The sequence below is a fragment of the Grampus griseus genome (genome assembly GCF_964374135.1).
Source record: "Grampus griseus genome assembly, chromosome: 8".
Classification (NCBI taxonomy): Eukaryota; Metazoa; Chordata; class Mammalia; order Artiodactyla; family Delphinidae; genus Grampus; species Grampus griseus.
In genome coordinates this window covers 72776748-72794771 of record NC_139002.1, presented here as the reverse complement: position 1 = coordinate 72794771, position 18024 = coordinate 72776748, and the positions used below count along the sequence as shown (strand labels likewise).

Sequence of the window (18024 nt, the reverse complement as noted above, 5' to 3'; positions counted from 1 at the left end):
CAAATACATGGAAACAAATGAAATTGTAGGGGGAACTGGTTAAATAAATTATGGTACAAATTTGGAATATATGGTATGTTGGAATATATAGCCCCTAAATAGAATGTTTTAGGAGGATATTTAATGACAGAGGAATGTGCTCATGATAAGGTAAGTAAAAAGAGTAGGTTACAATAAGGTACTACACTACAACTTCTAATTTTTTTTTTTCCAAAAAGAATGTTTACCTAGAAAGACCAGGAGGAAATATGGCAGAGTATTATCTCTGATTGGTGGGATTATGAGTGAATTTTATTTTCTTTTATATTTTCTATGCTGAATATGTAATTTGCAGTCTGATTATATCCCCCATAAGAGTTAATGAATAAACTTTCTCAGTGCAGGGAACTGGCCTCTTTGCTGGTGTATTCCTGTGTATATATACGCCCTTGACACATCACTTCCATGGACCTCATCTGGGAGTTTGCATGGAAAAGAGGCAAGAGGCTGAAGGAGGCAGGAAAGCGGGGATCTATTTTTGGCTCAGTCATGAGTCAGCTTTGTGACCTCAGGCAAGTCCCTTCTGAACATCCCTGAGCCTTGGTTTCCTCATCTGGAGAGGGGAATTGGAGGTCACAAAAGGTCCTTTGAGCTCCAAGATACACTCATTCCTAAAGATGGAGAATTTCTCCACTGTTGTGGAACCAGCTCAGAGGCCTCATTGGTTCCTTGAGCCTGGCGTCCTTTCTTTCTGTCTCGCTCCGCTGTACCTGCGCTTAGCTGCCTAGCTGTAAGATGCTTTCTCCGGTTCAGAGTTCAGGGTAGGATGGAGTGGAGTTGAGTTATAGGGCCGAGCTGAGAGGGTGTAGTGACAGTGTTACACCACTAGAGGGAAGCATTGTTTGGCTACTTCCCCCTTTCTCACTGTCCTATTTGCTCAGCAGGTGAAGAGTGGCTTTGATTTGCCTCAATTTGGTTTCAAATTCTAGAATTTTAGATTTAAAAGGACTTTGAAGATCATCCAGCAGAACTCAGTTATGCAGATGTGAGATAATAGAGTCCAGAAAAGGCAAGTGACCTACTTGAAGTCACACAGTATTTTTTTCAGGGTCTGTACTACAGAGTTTAGAAGAAGGCTGCAGACAGAGCCAAGAGTGTGATCAGTTGAATCCACAGAGCGTGGACAGTTCCCATGGTTGTGCAGGAATCTGAGGGATCTGCCTGTATACAGGTTTACCCAGCTCCTCTGGCCAGGTGCCAAGAGGCCTGGAGATAGAGAAGAAAAGATAGAACTCGACCCTGAGGAGCAGTGTCTGGTGGGGGAAGCCCATGCAAACCCATTGATGCTACGTGTGTGTTTTCCTCACCCTCTGTCGCCCTCTGGCGGTCTGCCTAGCCTAGGATCCAGGCTGTGGTGGTGCTTGGAGACTGGTTTACAGAAGACCTGCAGGCGCCCTCGTGAATGATGCCCTCCAAGGTCAGGAGGTACCCTGGCCACCTCCAGTTTGTTATTTCCAGTGAATTTCTGCAGGGACTGCTCACATATTCACATGTCTTATCTTACCATTTCTTGAGGTTTGCAAGGAATCCTGACAGTTTGATTCCCACCTTCCAAAGGTTTTGTTTACTTGACCCTGGGCTGACTGTACTTTTGGTTTCCAGGGTGCCCACCAGCCCTAAGCATTGTGGTAAAGCAGAATTGGGCACTGGTCTGGGAGCCAGGCAGCTGTGCGACCTTGGGCAGGTTACTTCCTCTGTTTGGGCAGGGAGGTCAGGCTCTCAGCTGCAGCTGTGTCATCTCTGCTAGAGAGATGAAGTTCTGGGGTTATTTTTGGTTTTCGTGTTTGGCAACAAATACCCATTGATCTGTGGTCCAGAGGAGTGCAGTGTGTGTCCAGCTGCAGCAGAAGCAAGATTCACCCTTTGAAGTAGGTGCGCTCGAATAAGGGGCTTGCAGAGAGCCTGGCCAAAGCCGAGTGCAGCTGGGCCTGGAGAGCCACCAGATGGCAGCAGTGGGCAGGCAGATAGCCTTACGGGTGAGGCCGGTATGGCCAGCATCCAGAGTCAGAATTAGCAAGGTCAGAGCTGAAAGGACCCCAGAGGTCACTACCAGGCCCAGAGAAGGAAGGAGGTTACCTAAGGTCTCCCTGTGAGTTAATCTCCTCGCTTGTTAGAAGAACTGAGATGGGTTTGGCCTCTAGCTGGCTGCCCCACAGGAGGAGTCAGGAGGCAAGAGCCTGGGCCCTGGGCCAGTGAGCTGGAGGTGGGAAGGGAAGGGGACAGTAGTTAACTGTCTGCCTTGATTGTGGTTTCTTTGAGCGTCTGGTCCTAATGATCTCCACCCTCCCACCTGCAGTAAGGATGGTGTCCTTTGTCTTTTCTGCTCCCCTCCCGTCTGCCCAGTTGTCCTCTGGTTCAGGGCCCTCCTCTTCGTCAAGGGTCATCTCGGAGTCCCCACACCCAACAGATGGGCCTTGCCAGAGGTACATTGCAGTAAGTTAGCACAGTTGGTTGAACAAAAAAAATTTTGTTTTTAATTTCCAAGGGGGTCAGAGTAGGGCAGGGAACCAATCTTTGCCAAGCACTTACCGTGTACCGGGTGCTCTGCCAGGTGCTGCCACTTACGTACTCTCATAACTCTCTGAGGTAGGGTTCATTTCCCCTGCAGTCCAGGTGAGGAAATTGAGGCTCAGAGAGGCTGAGTGGCTTGTCTAAAGTAACACAGCTAGTTAACCAAGTAGACACTCGAACCATGCTCTGTTTGATGTCAAAGGTCAGACTCATTTCACTTCCTCATGCCACCTCCCCTCAAAGCAACCGCACTGGAAATGTAGCAAGCGACTCCCAGACTGGAGGGCAGGGAGGAACACATATGTTTCTCTCTTCTGTGGAGAAAGCTTGTGGTGGGCTGCTGCGGGGAGGAGGCCTGTGAAGCAGTAAAGGGCAGGTATTTGTGGAGCAGGTTCGGGGGTGGTGTCTGGCGGTAGAAGGCCTTCTGAGAAGAGGTCAATTACCTTTCCTCTCTGCATCTGGACCACAGCAGTTCCCTCTGCCAGGAGTGCTGGTCTCCCTGAGCCCCACCCATGTAGCGACTGCCACATTCCCGTCACTCTGCCCATAGAGGGCCTCCCATAGAGGCCCTCGCTGTGCACCCCACTGAAAGTGACTACCTCCACCTGTCTCGGACCCACTCGACTCCGCGCCCAGCTTTATTTTCCACCAGAGCAGTTTTCACTGCCTGAAACTACAGTATCATTGTTTGTTTACTCTTTTGTCGTCGTTCTCCCCTCACCAGGTGCGAGCTCCACGGGTTAGGGACTTGGTCTGTTTCATCCCCCCTGGATCTCCCCTGGTATAGAAGAAGGGCTCCATGAGGGTTAGCTGCATGGAGTGGCTGCAGTTTTCGGATGTGGGAGCGATGCCGTTTTCAGTGGCTGTACTCAGGAGATCGGCCTGTGGCCCTGCCCTCTTCCCACCTTCTTGGAGAGGTCCAGGGCAGAGAGAGCTTCAGCTCCCTGAGGCTGACAGTGATGCCTGGTGCCCTAGGGTTGTGGGGTCTCGGCTGCCCCATCTGTCCCTGGGGCAGGGGGTTGGAGCACCGGCCATGCTGCGAGTTCACAGGGTGGTTCTGGTAAGGGCTCGGAGGTCCCTGGCAAGAGGGCTGAGTTTCCATTCAAAGAACCCTCCTCCTCTTTCCTGGTGGGGATTGATTTGTTCCAGGAGCTCTCTAAAAGTGAGCATTAAGTGACCGGCCTGTAATTGCGCCATCATTTTTAGGTTCTTGACAGATGGCACTGTGCTTGCCCTTTCTCAGGGGACCTTGCCTGTCTCACGGGAACTCTCAATAATCATAGTGACAGCCAGTGCCTTAAAGTGCTCTCGGACGTGTGCCAAGATGAAAGCGGCCCATTTTGAGGAATCTTGGATCAGCTTTTTCCTAATCTAAGTGTGACTTTTTACCTTAGGAGGAAGCCTGAGGTAGCCAAAAGAGCCCTGAAGAGCCAGGTTCAAGTTCTAATTTGGCTGCTTGTTGGCTGTGTGATCTTAGGCAAGTCAGTAACCTCTCTGGGCCTGAATTTCCTCATCTGTTAAACGAGAATCATAATCCCTAATTTGGCTGCCTCAGTGGGGGTATATTTCATGTCATTCACTCATTCACACATTCCTTCCTTAATGCCTTCACTCTATTATTCAACAAATATTTATTGAATAGCTGAGGTGAGGGCAGGGCATTCCAGGCAGAAGGAATCCTGGAAACAAAGGTATAGAAGTGGGAAGTGCACCCTGGCGTGGTTTGCTTAACATGGTGCCAGAGAGGATCGGAAGGGACTGGAATCCCTCAAGAATAACAGGCATGGGTCCTTATTCAGGCTTTATTCTGTGAGCAGTGCAAGGAGCAGCTGAAGGTTTCGGGGTAGAGGTGATATATTTGAACAAGGGAGGGGGGGCCCTGCCTCGGGGCAGCTCTTACAGGCTGCTTTCTACTCAGGTCTCTCTGTGGCTGATTTTGAGGTACTCTGGATTCCCAGGAGGACCCTCTCCCCCATGACCTGGGCAACCATTAGAAAGGCCGAGACTGGTAGGGACTGGAGTTACCTGGCTCACTGGTCCACCCTCTGGGGAGCTGTCTCAGGCCACAGGGAAGGTTGCGTTTCCTTCCGTCTTGAAGCGTTTCATAAGGGCCTGAAGATGAGCAGCTTCAGGGTTTCTCCCACACCTCCCCGAGGAGATGGAGGGTGTGGGGAAGGGTTATTCATGTTTACCAAGGACGCACTTGTGTGCCAGACGTTCTGCCAGGGATTTGCAAAATCATCTCTTTAATCCTTACACAAAGTTTGCCGAGCAAGGCTCCTTCCCGATTTTACGTGTGAGGAAACTGCAGAGAGCTTGAGAGACATGGACTCAGCCCGCCTAGTTACTTGGCCTTACCTTGCTCAGAGTGAAATGGGGTCAGCAGTGTCACCTTGTCTACCGGAGGACATTGTGAGGATCAAGTAAGATCCTGGATGTGAGAGCACTTTGTGCATGCAAAGTACTGTGTGCACGAATGGGATCATTGGCAATACTGTACTGCTTCCCAGAGAGCTCTCTGTGATGCGCTTGGGCCTTTCCTGCCTGGGTGATAGAAGGTACTAACCTCTGGTTCCTCCTCTGTGTATCTTCCTCCAGCCAGCCCCTGGGTCGGGGGCTCCGCTTAGCACTTTTCTCCTTTAGCCTGCAAGTATGAAGGCACTGCTCTTCTTCAGAAAATTAACTCTACAGTACAAAATTAATATCAAAGTATGCTTACTTTGTTTGCCATTTTGGTGAAAACAAGAAGAAGTCATGGACTTTTAATGCTGGAAGGGACCGTCTCATCCTTATTTGAAATTTGAGGAACCAGAAGCCCAGGGAGACGGTCCCATAGCTAATGGAGGCAGGGCCAGGATTAGAACCCAGGGGTCTCTAGCCCAGGGCTCCTCCACTGCCCTGCAGTGCCTCTCCTAAGAGAGACTGTAATTGCTTCGTCTCCTTTATGGAGGAAGGAAGAATCCAGTTTAATAAATTTCATTACACCAGCCCCTTTATGTAACAGGGCTGTTTCCGGGTCCTGGCAGATGGTCCATAGTAACAGTGCTTTGCTGATTTGGTTGGAGCTGATCCTATGAAATGAAAAATCCTGTGTAGCAGATGCCTTTCCCAGTCCCTGGCCATGGAAAAGTCAGCCTCTCCAGGGAAGGCTCACCATCTCTAGTGGGACTCAACGTGAATGCCTCGGAGGTCATCTTAAACCCAGTCAGGTTTTTATAGAAGGTCGCATTGGTGGAATTTCTTGGTGGGTGGGGTGCTGGTAAAGTGTGTTTTTTCTGGGGCCTGAGGGACAGATGGGATCCGGGAGCAGAGTGGGAGAGAGATCAGATGTGGAAGGGAAGGAAATACAGGCTGTCTCACTGTGGATCTGGCCTGATGGCCCTTCACACCACGAGGCCTTGGACCTCCAGATGAGCAATTTGAATGTAACCTGCAGGGCCCCTTTCACTGAAATTACTGGGACTCCAGGTCTGATTATCTTCCCTTTCCTGATGGGTGCTTGATCATAACAGGTTCTCCTTATGGCCTCTTCTGGTGGTGCCCCTTACTGCCACTGCTTGAGGCAAGTGGCAAGTCCCCAGACCACTGACAGTGGGTGGGCGTCACTTCCACAGGCTCCTCCTGACCTTGTCCTGCTGCTCTGTTCTCGCTCTCGCAGGGTCCTTACAGGTGGGGGTGGGAGAGTTCCCCCCATCTGTGAGTGCAGCTCTCTTAAGGCCCCAATAGGTCTTTTATACTCAACTCTGCTGAAGAACTTGGGACAGTTCCCAGGGGTGGGGTTAGAGGAAATTTGAGAGGCACCATCCAGAGTCATGTCCCAAGACATTCTCACTGGTTGACCACAAACTGGCATCCGGGACAGGCTCCCTCCCCTCCTTGCTCCTACCCCTGGGTGAATTATTTGCCCACCCAAGGATGGGGGCAACCTCTGTCTCCCTGCTTGAAGATCTTAATCTGGGCCTCCCGTTAACTAACAGCCAGTTTCTCTTTGGAAGCCAAGGATGCAAAGAGTATTGGGGGATCTCTTGGGGTTTTGGAGGTGGGACCCTGGTTTCCTAACATGACAGCTTGGATACCATGGTGAGCTTTGCAGAATGCACTGGCCCTGCTCCTGGTCCTGCTGGACCTCAGGATGGTCTGCAGGGGGCGCTGTGTGCCCACAGCCAGGTGCTGGGACTTTACCCAAGGGACTCAGGCAGCGCATCTCTGCAGGCCCAGGCGTGCTTAGGAACTGCGGCTTTCCCTTGGCTGTGCCCAATCACCCAAGTCTCATTCCCAGCTCCAGCCTCCAGCTCGGGCACTGTGAGTCATAGTCATCAGTGGAAAACGCAGCTTCACCAACAGCTGGGCTCAGTGCTTGGCCTTTTTTCTTCTTTTTTTGTAACTTCACAGAGATGGAAACTGCTGATGATCTTTTGCAAGAGACAGCAATTGAAGGCAAAGTCCAGGACTAGGTGGGGAGAGGAGAACCCTGAGGCGATGGGGGTAGAGATGTGTATCTTTCCATTACCCTGCTCTTGGGCCTTCCAAGAAGCCATGCTAGAGAAGCAGGCAGTGAGGAGCCGTGTGGACCTTGCCTGTCTCTGCTCTTTTATGCCAAGGAGCCCAGGAGGCCTTTGGTAATTAGCTAATGCAGGTGGCAGTTGAAGCTTTGAGAGGTTGACATATTTTTCTAAGAAGCTGTGAGTAGAATGTGTTAGAAGTCAGGGTGACCTGGGTTCTAGTCTTGCTTTGCTTCTAACCCACTGCTACCTTACCTTGTGTAAGTCAGTTACTTTCCTTACTGGGCTGCACTTTTCCCAGCTGAAGCAGAAGCAGACGGTAGGGTTAAAGTACTCTGAGGTCCCTTCCTGCTCTGGTGGTCTGTGAGTCTGAACTGAATGTCAAGAATTTTGAGCCTTGTTCCCATAATCATCTTGAACATCTGAGACCTGTAGCTGTTTCTCCTTGTGCAGTGAGCAGTGCTCACGGAGAATGACACAAGTACAGGTTCCTACTCTTCAAGGACTTCACATCTGCCTTCTTCCTCTCCTCCCCCCACGAAGCAGTGGACAGAGGTTCCTGGGAAGCAGGAAACTGGGATTCGGGTTCTGGCTTTGCCAAAATACATTGTGTGTCCTCGGGCAAACCCCTCGCCTCCTTCAGCCTCGTTTTCATTTTCTCCAAAATCAAGGATTAGACTTGCTTCTTGGCTTCAACTCCCCCCCATTCCCTCCCGCCGTCCTCCCCACCCCCACCTGCAGCCTCCTGCTAGCTTTTCTGCAGGGTGTGATTCTTAGCTGCAGAGGCCCTGGGGTATGGTTTCCTTTCTTGCCGGGAGGGAGAGAAGCAAGATTATTTTTTTAATTACGCAGCTAAGATTAGGCAGCAATCTACATTTTAAAGTGTTATTAATAAGAGTCTAAAAGTGTGCGAAGAAGCTTGGGAGTTGGAATGTGAAATGAGTTGGGAAACATCTGCAGAGGCACCGGCCTCAATCAGGGATGTTTTTTCTCTGGGTGCCAAGTGACTGCTAGGTGTGACTGGCAGCCTGATGTGCCGCTGGGCTCCTGGAGGAGCAGGAAGCCCAAGCACTGGGCCAGAGCAGGGGCCAGAGCCCCTCAGGTCAGGGGCTCACGGTCCAGCCTCTCATGATGGTTCTTTGCAAACTGGCTTTAGAGAAAGAGTGATAGTCATGATATTTCCAGCACCTCTATTTAGAGTTTATAAAGTGCTTTCATGTTTATTGTCTCCCTTTTCATCATAGTCCTGAGAGGTAGTTAGAACAAGTCTCACTGTCCCTTCAGGAGTCGGGTGAGGGCTCTTCAATTTAAGTTTCTTCCTTTAAGAAATGTGGTGTGCTATAGACAAAAAGCCCTGGACAGGAAGTGGGGAGCTGGGCACCTGTCCTGGGCCTCCACCTCCCTCCCCAGCTCTTCCTGTCTCCTTTTCCTACTTTGTCTTTATAGCACTAGAAGTCGTTTGCCAGGGGATATGTTTTATGTGATTTTTGTCCATTGTCTGTCTTCCCCCTGCTAGAATGTAAGCTTCGCCAAGGAAGGGAGTTTTGTCTGTTTCATTCGCTGTTGTGGCCCCTGGCACCTGGGACAGCACCTGGCCTATAGAAAGTACTCAGTAACTATTTGTTGAATATTGAGAGTGCCTGGCTCTGTTTCGGAGTCGTCTGTGTGAAGAGTCATTTGTTTTCCTTAGTTTTGTATTCTCTTTGGGTAGTTGGAGGGGATGGTCTCTGACATCCTTGATGGCACATAAAAATTTGTGGTAAGAGCAATGCCTGTGACTCTTTTTCCTTCCAGCAAACACTGAGCACCTGCTCTGGGTCAGGCCCTATGCTAGGTGCTGTGAGGAATACAGACAACATAAGGAAGGATCACTGTTCTCTACCCCTCAGTGGATATGATGGTTAATTTTATGTGTCACCTTGACTGAGCCACGGGTGCCCAGATATTTAGTAAATGTTGTTCTGCGTGTTTCTGTGAGGGTGTTTTTGGAGATTAACATTTACATCAGTAGACTGAGTAAAGCAGATTGCCCTCCCTAATGTGGGTGCGCCCCATTCAATCAGTTGAAGACCTGAATAGAACAAAAGCTGACCCTTTTCTGAGTAAGAGAGGATTCTCCTGCCTGACAGCATTTGAACTTGGACATCGGCTCTGCAGGTTTTGGACTTGCCAGCCTCCATAATCATGTGAGCCAATTCCTTATAATAAATCTTGCTCTATAGAACCTACTGGTTCTGTTTCTCTGGAGAACCTTGACTAAGACAGTGGGCAACGTAAGACATGTCATCAAATGAACTTATATTTGGTGGCATAGAATAGTAGTTAGAACAGGGGTACAAGCACCATGCCAGTGGCTCCTAAGGAACGGACGGCCTATTCTGACTAGGGGATAATAGAATACTTCAGGGAGGCAGTGGCTTTTGAGCCAGGCCCCGAGGATGAGAAGGAATTCTGTGGGTGGAACAAGCAGGCCGACCAGCAGTGCAGGCTGGGGCACAGCACAACCCTGAGGCCTGGGAGGGAGGAAGTGGAGCAGGCCCTTGGCAAAGGGGCAGTCACCCAGCGCTAAGAGAACCGAGGTGCTTGGAGGGAGGGGCTTGTGGAGGGCGAGGGAGCCAAATACACAAACAATCTAGGACCAGGGCTTCCTGAGATGCCCTCCCCAGGTTTGAAGAAGAAGCCAGTCCTCCCTGCTTTTGTCTGGGAAGCCCCCATCCTGCGTGATACAGACAGTCCTACAGCTGGTCCAGGGGCTCCTCAGGTGCAGTCTGCCTGGACTTCTCTCGCCAGTGCCCCTGATTTGACAGCTAATAAAGTGAGTGGTGAAAATGGAGCAGCCGTGTGGAGTGCCTGGCACGTCTTAGGACTCTGATCTTTGCTGTATAGGCCGAGGGTGATGCTCCCTTAGTGATCTGGCCGGGCTGTCTTTGTGCCCCTAGCCCACACAGGTGTCCCTGTGACTCTGAACAACCTCCAGAAGTCCTTGGGACTGTCCACTTTTAAAGAGGCAGTGTGGGCCAATGGAAAGTGGAGCTGGGGTCACACGGACTGGTGGGCCCCCTGCAGGGCAGTGACTGGGGGCACCGACTGGGGGCAGCTGGAGGCTCTGAGCTTGAGACTTTACCTCCCTCTATGCTTCAGTTTCCTCCCCTGTAATGTGAGGATTATAATAATGCCTTCTCACGGGGTGTTTTTGTGGACTAAACGGGACAATCCATGTAAAGAGTTTGGCATGAAGTAAGTGCTCTCAAAACATTAGTTATTGTTATTATCATCATCATTATTGCAGCTTTGCCACTTCCAAGCTGTGTGATCTTGAGCAGGTCATTTAACCTCTGTGACCTGTTTCTTTTTCTGTAAAATGGAATTCACACTAATCATTCAGTGTTGATTAAATTATATAACTTCATGGCAGTGCCTAAAATAGAGTTTTACACAGAGTCGACTCTCAATAAATAATTCTCCCCAGGCCCTTATGTTTTTATTCAATCTCTTTGCAGGCTGCTTCTTCTCTTCTTTTTAGTTGGACATCTCATGTTTGGAAATTTTATTCCTGTATTAACTTAAAAAAATTCCAGACCTTTTGTTATGTGATATTATTCATGATACAACTTTGGAGACTTGGGAAATTTTACAAAAACAAACAAACAAACAAGATATACAACCAAGTTCCCAAATTTTAAAATTGGTAACCATAACATTGTAAATCAACTGTACTTCAGTTAAAAAAAAAAAGCATATATATGTAAAACTGAGTCACTTTGCTGTACAGCAGAGATTGGCACAGCATTGTAAATCAACTAGACTTCAATAAAAATTGTTAATCATATTAGTGATCTTTGATATTAGAGTGGATGTTTTATTCAAGGACACTGGTCAGACTAAATATTCAAAAGGTGCCAAGAAAATTAACTTGTACACCACTCATTTTGACCCTGAGGATTTTTAGACATCATTATTAAAGTTTAGACCAAGAAGGTGTCTCAGAGGTCATCGATCCCAGTCCTCTTGTTGTATGGATGGGAAAAATAGGGCCCCTGGAGGGAAGGGATGTGTTCAAGATCACGTAGCCTTGGAGAGAAGCCAGGATTAGGATCCAGGTCTTCTGAGCCTCTGGTTAAAGCTTCTTATCTTCTCCAGCTCACCTTGCTTCATCTCTTTTCCGTTGCTCTCTTCCACTCTCTTCCTTTTTACCCCCTGGTTTAAATTTATTTGTGTTGTGTGATGCGATGTGCCATATACTATGCTTGTATCTTACAAAAATCCCCAAATCCAATGGTGAAGGCTTCAGTGTTCTTCCTCTTCTTTATCAGTAAGATAAAGATGATGACTCAACTAAGACTTACCTAACATGTCGGTAGTTGGCAGCTGGCAGAGAAGATTTGACAAATTGGTAGAAATTGGGGGTGGAACGATGGAAATCCTTGGTAAGGCCGTGGTGTTCAGTTTGGGAGTATAGTAGTAATAGTGGCTAACATTTACTATTATGTGTCATGCACTATATGAAAAAGTATCCTTGCAGCAGCCCTACAAGGAAGGTGTTATTTTTCCATCTTTCAGACGTTGAGTAATTTGCTTAAGATTATGGAGCCAGCAAATGATAAAGTTTAGTAGTTGGGAGTACGAAGTAGGTAGGAAGAGATGGTTACATTGTTCATTTGTTCATTCCAGCAACAAATACTTTATTGAGCATCTACTCTGTGGTGGGCATTTTTCTAGGATACAGGGATGGGCAGAAACAGTCCCTGCTATCACAGAGCTGATTCTCTGGAGGACGAGACAGACTTTAATCAACAGTCCTCCTAATGAGCATACAGTTATAAACTGAGACAAGTTCTCCCAAGATGAGGAACATGGTTCTCTGAGATTGTCGCACAGAAGAGTCTGATCTGGGTTGAGGACTGAGCAGAGTTGAAGAGTGAATGAATACAAGTTGACTAGGTGAATGGGCTCAGGGGTAGAGGAGACAGCGGGGGCGGAGGGAAGGGGTGTGGAAGCCTCGAGGAAGAGCAGGATAGCACATCTGCGTGGGGGAAGCAGCCTGGTGTGCCTGTGTCCGGCCCCTGTGCTCTGAGCTCTCCCCTCTCCTCCTCCTTGCACGGGAAGACTAAGCTTGGTGACTCTCGGGCCGTTAGTTCGGTGTTCGAAGTTCTTGGTTTTTATCAAGTGTCTTTTTATAAAGTCTCTGTCCACATGGCAGAACAAAGGATGGGTTATAGAAATGAGGTTCTTACACTCCAAGGACTTAGAATTACTAACCCAGAGAGTAACAAGTGTTTGTAAACGGATACATTATATAATAAATATAACTCATAGGTGCAGAGAGGCCTCCTCGTGTGTGTGTGTGTGTGTGTGTGTGTGTGTGTGTGTGTGTGTGTGTACTCCAGAAGCATTTGAGGTGGGAGGGACTAAAGAGGTTGCGTGGCCTTTTTTCTGCCTGACCCGTGGGATTCTTTTTACAACATCTACCTCTATTTGCTATAGCTCCATTTTGATATCTTCAATGGCATTCTGTTTCCTTCTGGGACAGATTATGTTAGGAAAATATGGATGTTCCTTATATCACACTGTAATCTATCTTCTTATCACCTTCAGGACCCCTTTTCCCAGAACAGCATAGAAATACCTCTTCCCCTGAGGACCCAGATACTGCTGAAGCAGCTTCTCACTGTGCCCGTTGCTGTGGCTGCAGCACCTGCCCCTACCAGCATCCTGGGCAGCCCTCTGGCTGGTGAAGGAAGCTGGCTCCCCGACCATTCCCCATCCACCCCCACTTTTGGGTCTTCTCTGATCCCAGAGCACCCAGGGCTTTGCACCTCATTTTCTTTCTCCTCATTCACTCCCCCTTTATTTGTATTTAACTGTTTGATAAGATGTTTGCACAGGGCCCCAAGTGATTTAAATCATTTGGTAACGCATGACTCCTGTCAATGGAACCCCTGATCTAGCACCCTCTGCGCCTTTTTATATTTTAATGGCACACCCCCACCTTCCCACTAACCTTGAAATCCAGAAATCTCAGAGTGCTGTGTATCTCCTCCCGTTCCCTTTCTCTTACGTCAAATGGGGTGCCAAGCCTTGCAAATTCTTACCCCCCTGCAACAACTTCAACCTTGGCTTTAGCTGATGCCTCTTAGGCTTGTGACACTGTAGTGGCTTCCTGCCTTCCTTCCCTTTTCACTTACTCCTGTGACTTTGCTTGTCCCCTCTCCCACTCCTAGAACCTTCTCCCTGTCAGTAAGATGGGGCTGGTAAGAATACCTGTCTCACGGGGTTGTTGGGAGGGGTAAACAGAATACTGCATAGAGAAAGCTTAGAACAGTATATAGAGAGTTCCTACAACAGAATGCTTAGGCACATAGTAGTGCTGGGGAGGGAAGTGGTAGGTGTGAGTAGTATTATTACTGGCCCCCTGCAATCCTTTGCCAAGTGTACCATCCCCCAAACACTCATTTCATCAGGCCCCACCCCTGCCCAAAAGTTTGCAGTCTCCCCATGGTCTATGTAGCAGTAGTTCCTAAAGTGAGCATGCAAGATGAATTGCCAGGGTGTGGGAAGAGAAAATTCTGGCTTCTTTTATGTTTTTATCTCATTGTTTTAAATTTTCTACTTTTGGAGTGTGTTTTCACTATATAGTTTTGAATAAAGGTACCTTTATAATTCCCATATGTGTATAATGTAAGTGTATACTTTAATAAATAAATGAATATACATGTATTAGAGGTATGTTAAAAATATTTTGCTGATAAGGGAGTGCAAGCAAACGAGTCTGGAAGGTGAGGTCCAGACCGTGAGCCTGGCGTTGCCCTGAGGTGGCCCCAGCCTGGCAGCCCCGACTCACCTCCGCCGCCCTGCCTCGTGACCCTCCCTCTCTCCACCTGCCCCACCTTGTGCCTTTGGATTTCTGTCGTTGCTTATCCCCTCTCCCCACTCCTGGAACGTTCTCCCTGATCTTCCCATTTTCTTTTCCTTTCCAGAAGTTCACCTTAACGCCACTTGTTCCATCAAGCCTGCCGGGGCAATTCCAGCTTGGAATGCTCCCTCCAAGCTCCCTAGACAGTCTTTGTCAATACCACTCATCTGGCCCCGTTGTTTTCTCCATTGCGTTGGGACCCTTGGCCATGTATATTTCTTGGCTCCCTAGTTATTCTGTTAATTTTCGCATGCGTGTGCCTTTAAATTATATTTTACTTGCTGACTTTATTTTGAGCTGTTTGTCATTTCTCCCATTTATCTGGAGACACATACCTATACTCGTTGGATGGCATTAATGTATCTATTTTTTGGCACAGTAATATATAATTATTATTTAATCTAAGGTAGATTCATTTGTCATACATTTGGGATCTGAATGTCCTTGGATTTGCCAGCTTGCTTCAGCTCGAGGCAGACATTTATCTACAGTGCATTAATGGACATCTTTTGTATGTGGATTCATTGTTTTCTTTTGCTCCAGGTGACCTAAAAATCGTAATCCTTGTGTTTAATGCCTTTATTTCACTGCTTATAGTTCTGAGGTCTGCATGGTCTCTTGGGAAGGAGGCCATTCTAGTGAGGAAAGCTGGATGGTACACAGAACATATCCATTTAATCTGAGTTTCCCCCCCCCTCAAACACTGTCAGAATGGCTGTTTCATCAGCCAGGTTTCATCAGTTTGTGACAGCAGCTGTACAATCATTGGATCTGCCATTGGTCTTGGAATCAGAAGACAGAGGATTTATAATTTGCTTTTACCACTGGCTGGGTTTTTCTGGACTTGATCAAGTCACTTAACCTCTCAAATCTCCTCTGTAAAATAAGCTTAATAATCTATACTTCACAGAATTTTTATGAGGATTAATTGAGATATTGTCTGTTAACGTGCTGAGCTCCTGGGAGGTGGTCAATAAATGTCTGTTTAAAGGAAAAAGAAAAGAGCCTCCTCTGTCCCTGTGAGCCTTCTGATGCAGAGTATATTTTGGGGAGAAGCAGACAGACAGCTTCAGGGAGTGTACCTACCTGACTGCACAAACTTAGGTCGGAACCCAAAGGCTGGCCATCCAGTCAGCCTGGTTGTCTGTAATAAAATGTCTGTGGCCTCCCCAGGGAGCATGAAGATTAATTAGTTCATCTTTGTAAAGTGCTTTGAAGGTGAAAAGTGCTACATAAGTGGAATGGTTGAATTGTTATTGGAAATGTAATCATGGTAGCACCATATTCTGGCAGTCTTGCCTGTCTTGGACATCAATAATCAATAGCAGAGGAGGTTCTAAGATGTTTTACTTGATAAGAAAGGATTCACGGTGGGGTTTGTGATAACATAATTCTTTCTGTAGTCTTGCAGTTAGCAACTTGCCAGTTCTTCTCAGCAGAGGAATGCTAGGATCCTTTAAGAAGTAACAGTCTCATCCTCTGGCTTCTTGGGAATCTCTCTGCTAAGGCAGTCTGGTTGTAAATCCCAGCCAGCTCAAGCAGAGGGACAGTTTGCCAGCTTGGGATGCTTTGTGGGTCCTGGGCACATGAGCTTTTTTGGAGGCTAATCCTACAGAAGTGAAGCAAGTGTGTTTATGCAGTGATTTGGGCCAGTGTGATTAACCAATACAGAGTGGTACCATGAGCTAGTAGAAGGAGTGTAGCTTAACTGTGTGACCCTGGGCTGGTCACTCCTTTGAACCTTAATTTTCCCACCTGTTAAGTGGGATCCTAGTAGTTGATGAGTACAGTAGTAAAGGTAGATCAGAGGAGGGAGGGTTTCACCCGTTCTGTGGAGAATTAAGAAGTCAAGAAAGGTTTTGCAAAACTGGTGGTCCATGAGCTGGACTCTGAAGGTTGAGCCATAGTTTATCAAATGAATGATGTAAGGAAAGGGCATCCATGGCAAAAGGAATAGCACTTGTGAGGCCATGAAATAACACATCTGAATGGACCCTCTCCCTGTTCTTGTAATATATATGGTACCCCATGGGTTGCACAGACTTTGTTCCCTCTTCGAGGAAGCCTGGAAGAACTTCTTGGTGTCTATTTTGGTGTCCGTGAGCAGATTGATCCTGAGAACTGTATCCCTGCAGAGCCCTGTACCCCTTCAAAATTCTGACATTTCCCCTATGAGTCTCTGGTTGTTTTTTAACTGACACTATAAACCATATGTTGAATGTGGGACCAGATGAAGCTTTGATACTAAACACAGAGTATGTAGTAGATTTGTCTAGAATTTAATATGCATTACTTGGTGTTTTGTCTCTTAAGCAAAGTTTCCCTTTGTTAAAATAAACATGGATAAAGAATTTATACAGCGCACATGGTTATGCATATTTATTGCAGAGAATCTGTTAATAATCTATGCCTCATCAGATTTTGCATTTCTGTTGAAATAACAAATGTGGCACTTGGTACAGCTGAATAAGTTTGGTGAATTCTCTCTTATCTGGGAGAAAAAAGGCCATTTCTTTTTTTCAAACTTCATTTTCTTCATTCGTCTTTAGCACTGGCCAGCTTCCCAGATGGTGCATCTGGGGGACTGAATGCTTTTCTGGCTGTAAATGATTTTGTCTTTTTTTTTCCTTCTCTCACTCCCTTCCCTCTAGCACACATAGGCACTCACCTTGGGACTATTAGAATTGCTCCTGTGGGTAAGAGCATAGACTCTGAAAGGTCCTCGATGTTACGTGGAGGGAAAAACACATGAAACTGGCCATTAATTGAGCTCAGAGTAAGGCCCTGAGAGACTGTGGCCTGGGGCAAGTCAGGAGCCTGGGGAACCTCAAGGTGGCTGACAGAGGGCTCTGGATTGGGTGAGAGGGAGGGGAGCCTGAGAACAGACATCCTCTGTCCCTGCAAAGTACAAGGAGGGTGTGGGGGAGGGGAGAGGGTGCATAGGCCATACAATGCCCTTGAGGTGTTCTCTGTGGCCATGTCCATATCTGCTAAAATGCAGGAACCCAAGCCGTAGAAGTAGCCTCTGTTGGAATCCAACTTTGGCACTCAGCCCTTGTTTGATCTTGGTTAAGTCATACATCTCATCTCTCTGAACTTCAGTTCCCACATCTATAAACACGTGAATATGCACACTTTCTTTACAGGAAGATCAGAAGGCTCCTGCTACATAGTAGTTGGTACCAAAATTAATGATCATACTTTCTCTTGTAATTCTTCGCTTACCCATGAGAGCACAGCTGTGGAATATAGCCTTAATTCAAATAATTTTTTTTTCTTTTTTTAGAAACTGGCAAGGTGTTTACCTGGGGCCGAGCAGACTACGGTCAACTGGGGAGGACATTGGAGTCTCATGAAGGCTGGAAACCAAAGAAGCAGGATCCATCCGTCCGCTGCTCCAGGCCATCAAAGAGCACACCTTCCTCTCTGCATTGCTTAACGGGAGCAACTGAGGTAGGAAGTGACCTCTTTCCGCAGAGGTGATGCATTTCTTTTCCTTATCTTTCAGGGGAGCATTCACTGAGAGCCTACCTGTGTGCTTATAGTTTAGGCCTTATGGTGGGTTCCATGCAGAAGCCTGAAGGGGTCCTTGCTTCAAGTTGCTCGGGTTTAATATGGTAGAAAAGGCAGTTACCTGGATACCTGTGCCGCAGGGCAGACCGTGTGTGACTCCTTCAAAGGTTCCAGGGGCTCTGGATCCACTTCAGAGAGTGAGAGATGAGTTCAGGGTACAGGACTGGGTTCGGCTTTGTGGAGGACACGGCTTTGAGCTGTGCCTTGGAGGATGGGGAGACTTGAGCAGGCACTGTGAGAGAGAGGAGGACTTTCCAGTGGGCACAGCAGCTGGAGCAAAGTCACGGGAGTGGGAAAGGGAAGAAAGTGTTTGGGGAGCACTGGTAGTTCTGTCTGGCTGGAGCACGGTGTGTCTGTGGGGCTGAATATGAAGTAATATCAGAAGGTTGGAACCTGATCAGAGGGGCCGTTAATACTAAGCTGAGTATTTTGCTCTTCCGTTTATACTTCCCAGTGTAGAAAACATGGTAGTTCAGTTGTTTATTC

At 47.6% G+C, this 18024-nt stretch overlaps 1 protein-coding gene across 2 annotated transcripts in view; it reads left to right on the top strand.

Moving 5' to 3' along the window:
• The window catches only part of SERGEF (secretion regulating guanine nucleotide exchange factor), a 218745-nt gene that overhangs the window by 30300 nt on the left and 170421 nt on the right, over positions 1-18024 (top strand). For both annotated transcript variants that reach the window (XM_082660681.1, XM_082660682.1), the window contains exon 9: positions 17252-17418. In XM_082660681.1, the coding sequence (XP_082516807.1) occupies positions 17252-17418 (167 nt within the window). The remainder of the gene's footprint in view (positions 1-17251; positions 17419-18024) is intronic.